The following is a 15,226-nucleotide window of genomic DNA, read 5'->3' as shown; positions in this document are numbered from 1 at the left end:
CATTTTTCAGTCCCCTTTCTCCTCTCCTTGTGCATCCAAACACACTCTTCCTCCTCTCACTGCCAGAGTGATTTCAGAGGATTCTGAAACAAGTTCTCAGAGCCCCCATTGTGCAGTAACAAAGAATTCTGGCAGTGAGCTACAGGTTCTGTCCTTGCCTCCTTTCCTGAGGGGAAGGCTGCCCTCATCCCTCACTAATGGTAGGGTAGGACAAGCAGTGCCCAGGCCTGCAAGCTTGCTGCACACAAGGAACTCAAGCAAGAGTTCATCATGCCAATCAAACCTGTTGGGTGGATATGTGGGCAGGTGTTGAAGAACTTCTCTGGAAGAAGTATGCACCATTGTCTTATAAAAGGGTTATGGATGTGGTTATGGGAAACTGGGAATTAAATCCCCAAGGTGGATCCATTGTTCCATGTTCTTTTAAATTATGATTAGTTGATTTTTAGTTAAGATTTTTTTTTAATCCCTTAACTTCTTTTTGTCTTAGTTGAGGGGATCCAGAAAGTAATCATGGACCTTTTAGATGAATTTAAAGATGAATTCCCTACCATCCTAAGATTATCACAGTCTAATCAGGTAATGTGATTTTATAACTTTGAAAAGGATTATTAAAAGTATATTTTAATATCATACCAATTATTTAATTCATGATTTTGAGATCAGTACTTGAATCTTAGGAAGACATTACTTTTACCTCAGAAAAACACATTTCAACTTTTATCCACTGGGAGGGGTCTTTGGAAAGCAGAAAGATTGTGGACAAGAGCGTGAGGTAGATAAATTAAGTTTAAGGACAGTCACTACTATTAGATTGGAAATCTAGCTCCAATACACAATTATAATGTAGTTTACTTAAGATTTCCTTATTGTAAAATCGGAAAAATACTAGATATACTTTAAAATTTATGTAAATTAAGTCAGCAAAAAATAATTGATAATAAATTACAACAATGGAAAGAATGTTTATTGTGGAAAGAAAATAGTGATATCAATTTAAACAAAGTGTATATGTATAGGTTTTATCTTTTTTTTTTTTTGCTATTTCTTGGGCCTCTCCTGCTGCATATGGAGGTTCCCAGGCTAGGGATTGTATAGGTTTTAAATGTCTGTTCCAAAAAGGGTTTTAGAAAAATGTTGGGAGTGAAAGGAGATACATAGAGAATGGCAAAGACATTTAGTTAGGAAAAAGTAACCTCTTGTTTAGGGGACTCATGTAACCTGATATACTCAAAAATACACAACTCGTAATGGAAAAGTGTTGTTTCAGTCATTTTGGCCACAGTTGGAATAGAATACGTTGTAAGTTACAAGGTACGGTAACAACCTGCTTATCCAGAAATCAGACTTTTGGCCATGTCAACATGAGGAACATAGCAAAACCATGGAAGTAAACAAAAAGGCTCTGTGAGTAACGTAGTAATCACAAAGTCTGTGTATTTCATTCCAAAGGAGAGATATTTGAGCTGCCTTTAACCATTCATTAGGCATTAGAAATTTAATAAATACTTTGCCTGGGACCTGCATGGAAAAATACAGACATAAACACAACAGGGTTCCTTCCGTCATGGAGCTTAATCAAATGGAGACAGGGCTGTAATAAGTAATTGCAATGGAATATGGTGAGAGGCATATGTAATTTAGAGGAAGGAATGACTCTACATAGGATAGTCAGAGAAAGTGTTTTTTTTTTTTTTAAGGAAAAAAGATCCTTAAACTGAGTCTTAAGGGATGATAGGAGTTTTCTAGGTGAAGAAAGGGATAAGCTAAGTGGGTAGGAACAGGAAGAATATTCCAAAGGAAGCACTGTCATACCAAAAAATAAATAAATAAACAACATAGCATGTTTTCAGAATGTCAAGAACATTTGAATAAATGGTATCAGTCTTGGGAAGAGGTGGTACTAGAGTGTAAGGATCTGGATGCACATTAGTGGTCAGATGGCATCTAGATGATGGTTGGCTAAGTAGGAATAGGATAAGTCTTAAAAGCTTGGGAGGGCAAACAGGATTTTATAATTCCATATCTTAGTCTTAGTGTCTAATTACTTCTCCTTTTTGTATTCCCTTAGTCTTGGTATTAATTCTTTTGAAACATTAGAGACTTTTCTTGGCTATACTCTGAAGTATTAAGGAGAGAGATGGGCAGGTGATCATGCTTGGTCTAGGATGTAAAATAGGGCCAGCACAGTAGTGGCAGTAATTACTGAGAAAACCTCAGGAAGCCTAGGCCTGGAAAGCCTATCGCCTCTTCCAAGTTGTGATTCTCCCACCATTGCCAACATTAGAAAACTGCATTTTATTTAATTAAAGAAGTTGCCATTTGAGTAATAATAATTAAAAAAAAGTTGCAACTACCCTCTGCACAGCCTCATTATCACTAGAGCAAAAAGTTAGCTTTATGGTGCAATAGATTAATATTCTGATCCCCAAAGAACTCTAAGTTCCTATTTTCAACTCACTGAAGTCATTTACTTATAAGATCTATACCCCACTCCAGAGAAGAAGATAACCATAGTTAAAATTACTTTATTTTTCATTTTCAAAGCACATGTGTTGTTCTTTTTTCAACATTTGCTTTGAAGAATGTGTTGCTGAGATTGGCAGCAAGCCTAAGTAGTTAGAGGATATTGTAACATATTAAAGTTTCTTGCTCCTCAAAAAATAAATTATCCAGAAAACAATGCTAATACTCCTTTATTAACTAGATTATTTTTATTTTTATTTATTTATTTATTCTTTTTGCTATTTCTTTGGGCTGCTCCTAGGGCATATGGAGATTCCCAGGCTAGGGGTCTAATCGGAGCTGTAGCCACCGGCCTATGCCAGAGCCACAGCAACGCGGGATCCGAGCCGCGTCTGCAACCTACACCACAGCTCATGGCATTGCTGGATCGTTAACCCACTGAGCAAGGGCAGGGACCGAACCCACAACCCCATGGTTCCTAGTCGGATTCGTTAACCACTGAGCCATGACGGGAACTCCCTAACTAGATTATTTTTAAAGGTCAGATTATAAATGCTACAGATTTTGTTATTTCTAGCATGGTGCATAGTTCCCAAACATACAGAAAAGAATGGTTTTAAGAATACCTAGAGAACTTTATTATTAGGTTGTATTTTAAACTCTAAATTTTGTGATTAGTATTTAAACTTTTTAAAATTTAGGCACTTATTTATTTAGGAAAGACCATGTTGCTGACCTGGAGCAAAAAAAGAAAAAAGATTTTAAGGGAGTGATGGTAGAATTTTTACAGAGGGATATATCCAGAATAATGATTGTTAAATGGTTCTTCATGGCAAAAGATTTTGAAGGACAGTTTTTTTTTGTTTGTTTTGTTTTGTTTTCTGGAGCTGGGAAAAGTTAATTTTTTTTTTTTTTCCTGGAGGTGGGTCTTGGTTTCTGAGGTCATGTATTTTCTACTCCCTCCCTCCCAAACACCAATATCCTCAGTATCCACATCTTTTAGTAAAAAGTAAGTTTTTAAGGTTTACACTTGCAAATTGCAAATGATTTCCACGTGAGGGCTTTAAAATATTAAACCTTTAAATTTGAACAGATGAAGAAGATGCATGCTACAATTAGAGAATTTAAAAATTTTAGGAGTTTTCAGCATGGTGCATTGAAAACAAATCTGACTAGGAACCATAATGTTTTGGGTCCAATCCCTAGCCTTGTTCAGTGAGTTAAGGATGTGGTGTGGCTGTGAGCTGTGGTGTAGGTTGCAGATGCAGCTAGGATCTGGCATTGCTGTGGCTGTGGCATAGTCAGGCATCTGTAGCTCTGATTGGACCCCTAGCCTGGGAACTCTGTATGCCGTGGGTGCCGCCCTAAGAAAATAAAACAAAAACAAAAAAATTTTTTATATCAGATGATCTTGAATGAAAGAAATCTTTTATGGTAAATAAGGTCAATTTTTTTTAGTTTCTTTTTTTTTTTTTTTTTTTTTTTCTTTTTAGGGCCACACCCACAGCATATGGAAGTTCCCAGGCTAGGGATTGGGAACAGCCACAGCAATGCCAGATGAGAGCCATGTCTGCAACCTGCACCACAGCTCGCAGCAATGCCAGATCCTTACCCCACTGAGCAAGGCCAGGGTTCGAACCCTAATCTTCATGGATACTAGTTGGGTTCATTACCACTGAGCCACAACGGGAACACTGAGTTTTAATTATGAAAGGTGGTTATATATTTTATTCTGTAATTATCTTGCACCTAACTGTATACTACAAAATTGGGGATTGCAGGTAGAGCATATTAGAATCCATGCAAAAAAAAAAAAAAAAGAATCCATGCAAAGATTTGGATTTTACATCTGTAGATATATTTTTCTGAATTCTCTATGCTTTTTCTTTTTTTAATTTGTGAGACAAAAACTGCTGCTGTTACCAAATCATTTGCTTGCAAGCCTAATGCTGAGACACTGAGGTTTATAGCAGAAAAAGGGTTTATTCACGAGGCAGCCACGTGAGGAGATTGGAGAACGAATCTCATATCCACCTCCCCAAAGGCTAGGGTTGGGATATTTATGGGTGAAGAGTATAAGGTGGTTGGAGGTGCAGCGAAGGTATTTGGAGGTAGGAAAAAGATGAGGAGATGTCTGTTCTATTCAGGCATATCCAAGTTACATACTCCCTCATGGATTGCAAATTTAGAAAGTGGCTGTGTTAGCATAATCTGAGGATGGAGCTTTTGGCCCTCTGATGTCAAAAAGTCACCTATTACACACCTATTACAATCAAATACTGCATCTTTTGTGGGCTGAATTGAATGATCAGTGATCTGAACTGGTTCTATGTTCTTGAAACAACCATGACTATGGTGACCCATATGTCAGAGGTGTTATCTCTAAGGAGTGGTTAAAGGAATCTTGTGTTGTATTTGTTTAAGCTACATGAAGCTTGGAGGGTATGCAATTTGCAGGAACAATGAAGGCGAGCTCGGTCAACGAAGGCAGATTACACAGTTTTTTTTTTTTTTTTTTTTTTTTTTGCTCTTTATTATAAGACCTACACCACAGCTCACGGCAACAGTGGATCCCTGAACTGCTGAGCAAGGCCAGGGATCAAACCTGCATCCTCATGGATACTAGTCGGATTTATTTCTGCTGTGCCACAAACGTAACTCCCTAGAAATTTTTTTTTTTTTAACAAGCCTTTCCCTTATCTGCTCTTCTATAAAACAAGCTCAAGAATTGATATTAGTCATTAGTTTCTGTTAATCCACAGTTTCAGGGTGGGCTTTTTAACATTATGGATCACAGTCCCACTGGGGATGCACTAGTGATGTCTGGAAATTACTTGTTATTGGTATTGGGGTTCCTAAGTATAATGAGAGTAGAGCTGTAACTGTAACTAGAGTGTGCTGTAGTTCAGTTTTGTTTGTTTTTTGTCTTTGGCAACTTGTTTCTTGTGGGACACTATCATTACTATGAAAGTTGAAGAGTACATTGTGCACTGAAAGCTTTCTGGGTGGTTTCTGATTCAATATTCGCTATATATTTTCCAATATTTCTCAATATTAGCTTATGTTTCTCTGATATCTTCCGTTCTTCCTTCTTCTCCCCCCCCCCCTTCTCTTTCTTTCTTTCTTTTTGTCAGCTGCACTTGTAGCATATGGCAGTTCCCAGTCTAGGGGTGGAATTGGAGCTGTAGCTGTTGGCCTTTGCCACAGTCACAGCAATGCCAGATTCGACCTGCATCTGCATTCTACATTACAGCTCACAACAACGCTGGATCCTTAACCCACTGAGCAAGGCCAGGTATTAAACCTGTATCCTCGTGGATACTAGTTGGGTTCTTAACCCACTGAACCATAATGGGAACTCCCTCTTCACTATTTTTCATTCATTTATTAAAATAGATATATTCATAGAGCACCTACTATGTGCCAGACACTGTTCTAGTCACTGGATAGGTATCAGTGAGCCAAATGTTTATAAAACGCTGCTGCCATAAAACTTATATCCTAGAACAAACAAACAAACTTTCATCCTAGTCTAGTAGAAAATAAATAAGGAAAATAAACTACATATTATGTTAATGGTAGGTCTCAAGGAGAAGAAAAATACAGCAGAGAAGGGATATGAAGTCGGGGTAGGGATAGGGAGAACAATTGATGGGTAAGGTAGGATGACTAAGAGGGTCTTAGTGAGAAAAGAGATTCTTGGTTTAAGACTTGAAGGAAATGAGGGAACACACTTTGGTATCCTCGAGGAATCAATTGGAATAGTTAGTTTATAGTTCTTCAGAAGGGAGTATACTTAATAGGTCCAACAAATAATGAAAGAGGGAAAGGAAGAGAGAAAAGCAGTAAAGTCAGAAAGGTAAAGAAGCAGCAACTTTTGTAGGTCCTTGTAGACCACTGTATGTACTTTGGCTTTTAGACTGAGTGCACAAGGAAACCACTGAAGTGGTGGAGCAGAAAAGCAAGCTCTGGTCTGACATTAAATTTTAATTGTATTATGTGCTGAGAACAGAATGAATGCAGGCAAGGAAGGAAGCAGGGAGGCCATTGAAGGGGCTAATTTTCAAATCTGGAGAAGAGATGGTGGTGGTATATAAATACAATGGACTGAATGTTGGTACTGGGGCTAGGGATAAGTGGTCAAATTCTTGGACTATTCAGAAAAAGAGTTGAATAAGATTTGCTGACGGGCTGGTTTTATGAATGTAGGGTAGTAAAAAGCTGATGTTACTCGAAATTGGAGTTCAGCATTAAATGTGCTGATGATAGAAAAATGGTCGTGGTTCTAGAAAAAAGAAAAAAAGAACGAAGAATAGAGAAATCTGGAGCAAGATTCTCGAACCATTCTGATTAACTGATGCTGAATTTCTTTTGGTAAATGGTCTTTAAGTACCTTTATCTCTGAGGTGTTTTTTGGTGGTGGTTGGGAGTTGGACTTTCTTTTCTGACATTTGGTGATATGCTCAGATGATGATGACAAAGAGAATCATCTGATTTTTGTTTTGTTTTGTTTTGTTTTGCTTTTTTAGGGCTGTACCTATGGCATATGGAAGGTTCCAGGCTAGGGGTTGAATTGGAGCTGCAGCTTCTAGCCTGTGCCACAGCCACATCAGATCCGTGCCACATCTGCGACCTACACCACAGCTCACGGCAATGCTGGATCCTTAACCCACTGAGTAAGGCCAGGGGTCGAACCTGCATCCTCATGGATACTAGCCAGGTTCTTAACGTGCTGAGCCAGAGTGGGAACTCCAAAGAGAATCATCTGAATTTTCACATTTTGCAACCAATTCTAGGATGCTTAGGCCAAGAGTCAAAAGAGAGTTAAAAGACAGAGAGAGAGACAGGGACAAAATGAAGACTTCTTAATTTGGGTTCAACATTTAAGTTTACACATGTGGTTTGGTAGGAAAACATGTAGCATAGATAATGGACAGAAAGGAAAATTTCATACCTCGAATAAAGAGGGAAAGCCTTTTATTTAAAATTTTTCTTCTAGAGGTAATTTAAAAAGTAACTGACTGAAGGTAAGAGTGAGCTGGAATCATCATCATAAGCTGGTGACTTTTAAAAAAGAAAGTCACATTATACACTTAAGTAACGTAAGTAGCTTCTCCTCTGTTGTCAACTTTGTATTCTTCAGTGCCATGAAGAACCACTGAACATGCAATCTGGTGCCCAGATTTGATCTCTAACACTTCTTCCTAAAAACAGTAATTTTCTTGGGAACAAGTTTATTCCACGTTTTGTGGTGGGGAAAAAAATGGGGTCAGAAACATTTTGTTAAGAATGATAATTCTTTCAGTTATCTAGGAAAATATCAAAAAATGAAAGCTTTTTAAAAGAGAATTAAGTCATCACATTGTAACCATTTGAACATTCAGGGCAAACAAAGATGGTATTAATTAGGAACAGGTTGAGTCTGTTGGAAAAAGCCATGTACTTACAAGGAGACTAAAATGAGAGAGAAAACACAAAGTGGGCTAAAACATTATTATATTACTGAAAACTTTTTTTTTTTTTTTTAAGGGCTGCACTTGCGGCATATGGAAGTTCCCGGGCTAGGGGTCAATTAAAGCATTATTACAAAGCACACTTGAACTTTTAAAAATGTTGTTTATTAAAAGAATAGATAGGAGTTCCTGTCATGGTGCAGTGGTTAACAAATCCGACTAGGAACGATGAGGTTGTGGGTTCGATCCCTGGCCTAGCTCAGTAGGTTAAGGATCTGGTGTTGCCATGAGCTGTGGTGTAGGTTGCCGACTTGGCTTGGATCCCGAGTTGCTGTGGCTCTGGCATAGGCCAGCGGCTATAGCTCCAATTAGACCCCTAGCCTGGGAACCTCCATATGCCTTGAGAGCGGCCCTAGAAAAGGCAAAAAGACCAAAAAAAAAAAAGAAAAAAAAAGAATAGATATATAATATATATGTATAACTAAATCACTTTGCTGTACACCTGAACCTAACACGGCATTGTAAATCAATTATACCTTAATGAAATGTAACAATTAAAAAATTAAAACAATTAATATGTCTGTAATAAATGCTGGATTTTGGCCAATACAAATTATATGAACCTTATAGGACCATTTTGATTAACAGATTATCAAATACAGATAGGCTTATTTTTCTACAGAGATTAAAGTTTAAAAAGACAATTTTGTAAAAAAGGGAAAGTTGAATGGCCCAATATAGTATAGTGTTTGGCAGAATGCATCAAGATTGGTTAATAGAAATACATGTATAAAGTCGGTGAATCCAGGCTGACACATACCGATCACCAAGATTTTGTAAAGAAACTGACAAAATGAGCAGGAAACTGCAGAATGTTAATGTTTTGCAGCTGAAAAAAATGAAGCATCATGAAAACACTGAATGACCGCTTTGACAAGGTTTCAGTTAAGGTGGAACTGTACACTCCTGTTTCCCCTGGCAAAATAGCCCTCACCTTCTGATTACAAATTATAATGAGAGAAAACACAGTACAGTTGGCCCTAGTATCCAGGGATTCAGCCGACCTCAGATTAAAAATATTTAGGAATACAATTCCAGAAAGTTCCAGAAGGCAGAACTTAAGTTCGCCACATGCAGACATCTATTTACGTAGCATTTACATTGTATGGGGCATGATGAGTAATCTAGGGATGATTTATAGTATAAGGGAGGATGTGCATCAGTTATGCATCATTATATGCAAATACTATACCATTTAATAGTATATGCATCATTATGTGCAAATACTATGGCATCTAATATAAAGGACTTAAGCAGCCATGGATTTTGGAATCCTTGGGGGTCCTGGGACTAACAAATCTTCCTGGGATGCCAGGATGCTGAGGGATGACTTTAAATTGTAATCAGAGGTAAAACCAAACTTACTCTAGTTGCTCCACCTTGAGGAGTTGGGAGGAAGAGTCAGTGCAGCAAAGCATAAGATCACAAGAGAAATTGAATCTATACATGCAGAAACTTTGGATACTGCAAACAGTGTGGTTTCTTTTCAAGGTATGCTTGCAACCAGCATAGATAATAATATCAAATGATTGCACCTGTGTGTTGTTTTGCTTGTTCTACCTACCATATAACTGCTTGTAAGGATTGTTGTGCTCTAAAGTAGCTTGGAATTAGAGCAACTCTAACAGCCCACAGCTTAGATTGTATCCTTTATTGTTCTGTTGACTAGGAGGTTTAAGACCACAGGTGGGCTAATGGGACCTTTTCAGTATAGTTAATAAATTAAGCCACAGCAAGACACCAGACGTTGCAGAAATACATCCTCTTTGACAAGCTAGAATGGCTTTTGGTTATCTCCAGTGACAAATGCTGACGAGTAAGACAAATGCTAAACTTTAATGACAAAAACACATTAATAAAATTATGACTTCAGAATAAAAGCTGAGGCATTGCAAATAAATATACAGCATGTTAGCTATTAAACAAATACATGATGTTTGTTGTAGACCAAAAAATCCATTTAAAAGATGTTTGCACTTATATATTTGGATTCAGTAGAGATTCAAAGTTGCTTATTTATGTTATTAACCAACTCTTTCCTCCAAGTTATATACTAAAAAGCCAGAATAGCTCATAAAATTACTTAAGTTAATAATGGAAATTTATATTTGTCTATCGTTTGGAATGCAGTCTAACTACATTGTAAGTAATTTTCTTGTGTTCACTTTCTGCTAGAACAGAGAAAGAACTATATGCCATGTGTTTTAGAAATGCTACAATTTTTTTTCCATCCGAATGCTCATAGTAGTTTTGAATTTTGTAAGCTTGTTTTATTAGGATTTTTATTTATTTTTCTTTAAACTGGACAATGCATTGCGTATGTATGCTATCATTTAACATTTAAAAATTTAAGGTAAATTGTGCATTATGTGTTACTATATATGCTATATTTTGTATACCAAGATGTCCACTCTCACCACTTTTATTCAGCATAGTTTTGGAGGTATAGCCACAGCAGTCAGAGAAGAAAAAGAAGTAAAAGGAATCCAAGCTCAAAAGGAATAAATAAAAATGTCACTGTTTGAAAATGGCATTATACTGTAAATAGAAAATCCTAAAGACAACACCAGAAAACTACTAGATCTCATCAATGAACTTAGTAAAGTTGCAGGATACAAAATCAATATATAAAAGGCTGTTGCATTTCTGTACACTAACAACAGACTATCAGAAAGGGAAATTAACAATCCCATTTACCCTCACATCAAAAAAATAAAATACATAGGAATAAACCTAAGGAGGTAAAAGATCTGTACTTAGAAAACTGTCAGACATTAATGAAAGAAATTGAAGATAATGCAGAGAGACAGAAAGATATACTGTGTTCTTGGATTAGAAGAATCAATATTGTCAAAATGACCATACTGCCCAAGGCAGTCTACTGATTCAGTGAAATCCCTATCAAAATACCAATGACATTTTTCACATGACTAGATCAAATAATTTTAAAATTTATATGGAAACCCAAAGACCCCAGATAGCCCAAACAATCTTGAGAAAAAAAAGCAGACTTGGAGGAATCACATTCTCTGACTTTGGGCTATACTACAAAACTACAGTAATCAAAACAGTATGATATTGGCACAAAAACAGACATACAGATAAATGGAACAGGATAGAAAACCCAAAAATAAACCCACACACTTATAGCCAATTAATCTATGACAAAAGAGGCAAGAATATACAATGAAGAAAAGACTGTCTCATCAATAAGTGGTATTGGAAAGACTGGACAGCTACTTATAAAAGAATGAAACTAGAACATTCTTTAGCACCACATACAAAAATAAAATGGATGAAAGACCTAGATGTAAGGCCAGATACTATGAAACTCCTGGAGGAAAACATAGGCAGAACATTCTTTGACATAACTTGAAGCAATATTTTTTTGGATATATCTCCTAAAGCAAAGGAAACAAAAGCAAAAATATAGAAGTTGGACTTGATTAAACTAAAAAGCTTTTGCATAGTAAAGGAAACTGTTGACAAAACAAAAAACCTACTGAAGTGGAGAAGATATTTGCAAATGATTTGACTGATAAAGGGTTACTCTCCATCATATACAAACAGCTTATACCACTGAACATTAAAAAAAACCCAACAACCTGATTTAAAAATTGGCAGAATAACTGAATAGACATTTTTTCCAAAGAAGTAATGCAGATGGTCAACAGGTGTATGAAAAGATGCTCAGCATCACTAATGATCAGGGAAATGCAAATCAAAACCACAGTGAGATATCACCTCTCACTTGTCAGAATGACTATGGTCAAAAAGAACACACATAAAAATGTTAAACCAAAACCACTAAGTTGAACGGATGAACCCCAGTGTTCATAGCAGCAGTTTACAATTGCCAAGGTATGGAAGCAACCTAAGTGTCCATCAAACAGATGAATAGATAAAGAAGCTGTGTATATATACAATGGAATGTTACTCAGCCATAAAAAAATGAAATTTTGCCATTTGCAGCAACATGGATGGACTTGGAGGCCATTATGCTAAGTGAAATAAGTCAGAAAAAGACAAATACTGGATGATATTTATATGTGGAATCTAAAAAAATACCACAAACTAGGGAATGAGATAATAAAGAAGCAGACAAGCAGATACAGAGAACAAGCTAGTGGTCACCAGTGGGGAGAGGGAAGGAAGGAGAGGTAACATAGGAGTAAGGGATGAAAAAAAGGATTTGTTATGGGAGTGTATGAAGTCATGAGTGTGAAACTTTTGAAAACTGTAAAGCACTGTAGAATTTTAAAAATCATTCAATTAAAAAAAAAGAAACCTAGACATCTCAAGTTTAATGAATACACTTTTCTGTGTATGGGAAGATGCAGGAGTCTGTGTTCATTGAAATCATTGCTTTGCACCTTAACTAATAAAAACCTTCAGGTAAATTGTACATTATGTATTATGTATATATGCTATATTTTATCATTAAAAATTTTAAAGTAAGCTGGGAAAATATTTGTAGTAGTTTTGAATAAGACATTGTTTGAACAGTTCAAACTTTGAGGATATTTGAATAAGAATTGTTTACTTTTGAAAGTGCGCTTTAAAAATCAATTTAGGAGTTCCTGTCGTGGCTCAGTGGTTAATGAATCTGACTAGGAACCATGAGGCTGCAGGTTCGATCTCTGGCCTTGCTCATGGGTTGAGGACCTGGTGTTGCCATGAGCTGTGGTGTAGGTTGCAGACATGGCTCAGATCCCGAGTTGCTGTGGCTCTGGCTCTGGCGTAGGCCGGCAGCAACAGCTTTGATTAGACCCCTAGCCTGGGAACGTCCATATGCTGTGGAAGCAGCCCAAGAAATGGCCAAAAAAACCCCACAAAAAACAAACAAACAAACAAAAAAAAAAAACAAAAAAAAATCAACGTAAAAAATAAATCCAGAGAGAAATGTGAAAAATTTATATCTTTAGGCTAATAACTTAATTATGGATATTTATCCTAAGAAAAAAATATATATTTGTATAAAGATTTAAGCTCAGAAGTTTCTTGGTGGTTCAGTGGGTTAAGGATATGGCATTGTCACTGCTATGGCTCAGGTTACTGCTATGGTGTGACTTCTATCCCTGACCCGGAACTTCTAGGTGCCACAGGCACAGCCAAAAAAAAAAATGATTTAAGTACATGGGTGGGATCAGTGAGTAGTATGGAGGTTAGGAGATAATTATTGGACACTGTGTATCATGCACGATGTAAAGTTATGTGGTACTTGTCTCTGCCTGAAGTAGAAATTTTTTTTTTTTTTTGGCTGTAGCATGCAGCAGCTTGATATGGGGTCCTAGTACCCAGACCAGGGATTGAACCAGGCTACAGCCGTGAAAGCACCTAGTTCTAACTGCGGGGCCACCAGGGAACTCCCAAACCTAAGTAGATTTTAATAATGCACTGGAAACAAATGGGTGGTTGCTGGGAGTAAGGGAGATAGATGGAGGGAGCAATGTGAGTGAAATAGGTGAAGGGGTTAAAAGTAACAAATCTCCAGTTTATAATATAAGTAATTTATATATGATTATGTAATATGTAATTAACAGGGATGCAATATATAGCATACCAAGAATGTCAATAATATTGTAATAACTCTTTGGGGACAGATGATTACTAGACTTATGGTATTCATTTCATACTGTTTGCAAATATCAAATTATATAACACACTTGAAACTAACATAATATTTTATATCAATTATATTTCAGTTAAAAAATTTTAAAATAAATAATGCACTGGAAAATCATATATCAGTCACTTTTCAAAGGCTTATTTTCCAGAAAAAAGAACCTATGCAAAAAACATCCAAAATCAGAATGGCTGTTGCTTTAGCCAAGATCAACCGAGGAACATTAATTCAAGGATTAAACAGCATATCTAGGTCTTCCAAATCGGTTGCCAAACTTCTGCAGCCTCAGCTTGCTTGCAAACTTTTAGAGTTAAGGGACATATCTCATCGTCTGCTGAAGGAAGTTAATACACCAAAGCAACCCCTGTATGACGTGCAGGTAAGTGAGTATTTCATTTGCATAGATCCTTGTTAGGAAGCATTTTGAAACTGCAAGTTGGAAAAATGGAAATGTAGCACATTTGGTTATCCTAGGGGTAAAACAAAAATAGTTGGTTAAGAGAAATGACTAGATGGGCCTTTTTCCAGTGTAGTGTATTCTCTGGTTTAAATAAATCTGAAAAAAGAAGTAACGCAGACCTTTTTCTCCTTTGTTATTTGATTCAACTATATGAAACTCAGTTTCAAATGGTTCAACCTAAATGTGAGCATGCAGATTACCACTTATGTCAAACTTAAATTCTACAACAAAACTTAAACATGATTTTTTTTTCCCTTTTTCCCATAACATTGTTATGTTTTCCAGGATAATCTTTGTTTGGCATAATATATTGAGTATATTTAGCTATAAACTCATTTTGATAGACCTCTTAACCTCTAGGCCTGTTTCCAATTACATGCTATTTGTTGTTTTATTGAGGCCCTGTTATAGTTTGTTGAGCTTTTCAGAACTAGTTTCTTTTTATTTAATTTTTTTTTATTTTCCCACTGTACAGCAAGGGGGTCAGGTTATGCTTACATGTATACATTACAATTACAGTTTTTCCCCCACCCTTTCTTCTGTTGCAACATGAGTATCTAGACAAAGTTCTCAATGCTATTCAGCAGGATCTCCTTGTAAATCTATTCTAAGTTGTGTCTGATAAGCCCAAGCTCCCGATCCCTCCCACTCCCTCCCCCTCCCATCAGGCAGCCACAAGTCTCTTCTCCAAGTCCATGATTTTCTTTTCTGAGGAGATGTTCATTTGTGCTGGATATTAGATTCCAGTTATAAGTGATATCATATGGTATTTGTCTTTGTCTTTCTGGCTCATTTCACTCAGTATGAGATTCTCTAGTTCCATCCATGTTGCTGCAAATGGCATTATGTCATCCTTTTTTAGGACTAGTTTCTTTTTTTCTAAACTTTATGGCACAGAACTTTGGGTTTTTCAGTCTGGGCTTTATTCAGAGCATCCCTTTATTGAAGGGAGAGTTAAGTCAGAAGGGAGATGTGTTCATTCATGTGGTTGAACAATCCCAGGTTTATTAAGTTTCAGGCATAGCTGGATATAGATACTCAAACAATGCCTTTAGGATCCTTTTTCCTTCTTTCCATCTCCTGGCTGTGCTTTCTCTGTGTTGACTCCATTCCTAGACTGACTTTCCCCTCATGGGCACAACATGATTTGCAGCTGTTCTA

The 15,226-nt window shown here is 36.7% G+C and overlaps 1 protein-coding gene across 1 annotated transcript in view; it reads left to right on the top strand.

The window, feature by feature from the left end:
- Window positions 1-270: 270 nt before the first annotated feature.
- SPATA9 (spermatogenesis associated 9) overlaps window positions 271-15,226 on the top strand; it is a 30,024-nt gene continuing 15,068 nt past the window's right edge. Inside the window, 3 exon segments of the mRNA NM_001177924.1 lie at window positions 271-331; window positions 491-579; window positions 13,757-13,984. Of these exon segments, the coding sequence (NP_001171395.1) occupies window positions 271-331; window positions 491-579; window positions 13,757-13,984 (378 nt within the window).

The sequence above is a fragment of the Sus scrofa genome, chromosome 2, assembly GCF_054392235.1.
Source record: "Sus scrofa isolate SSC_HxYL_T2T_F1_AM1 chromosome 2, Sscrofa_HxYL_maternal_Yorkshire_Landrace_v2.0, whole genome shotgun sequence".
Lineage (NCBI taxonomy): Eukaryota > Metazoa > Chordata > Mammalia > Artiodactyla > Suidae > Sus > Sus scrofa.
Note: the sequence above shows the minus strand (reverse complement) of the source record. Positions and strands in the feature narration are given on the sequence as shown.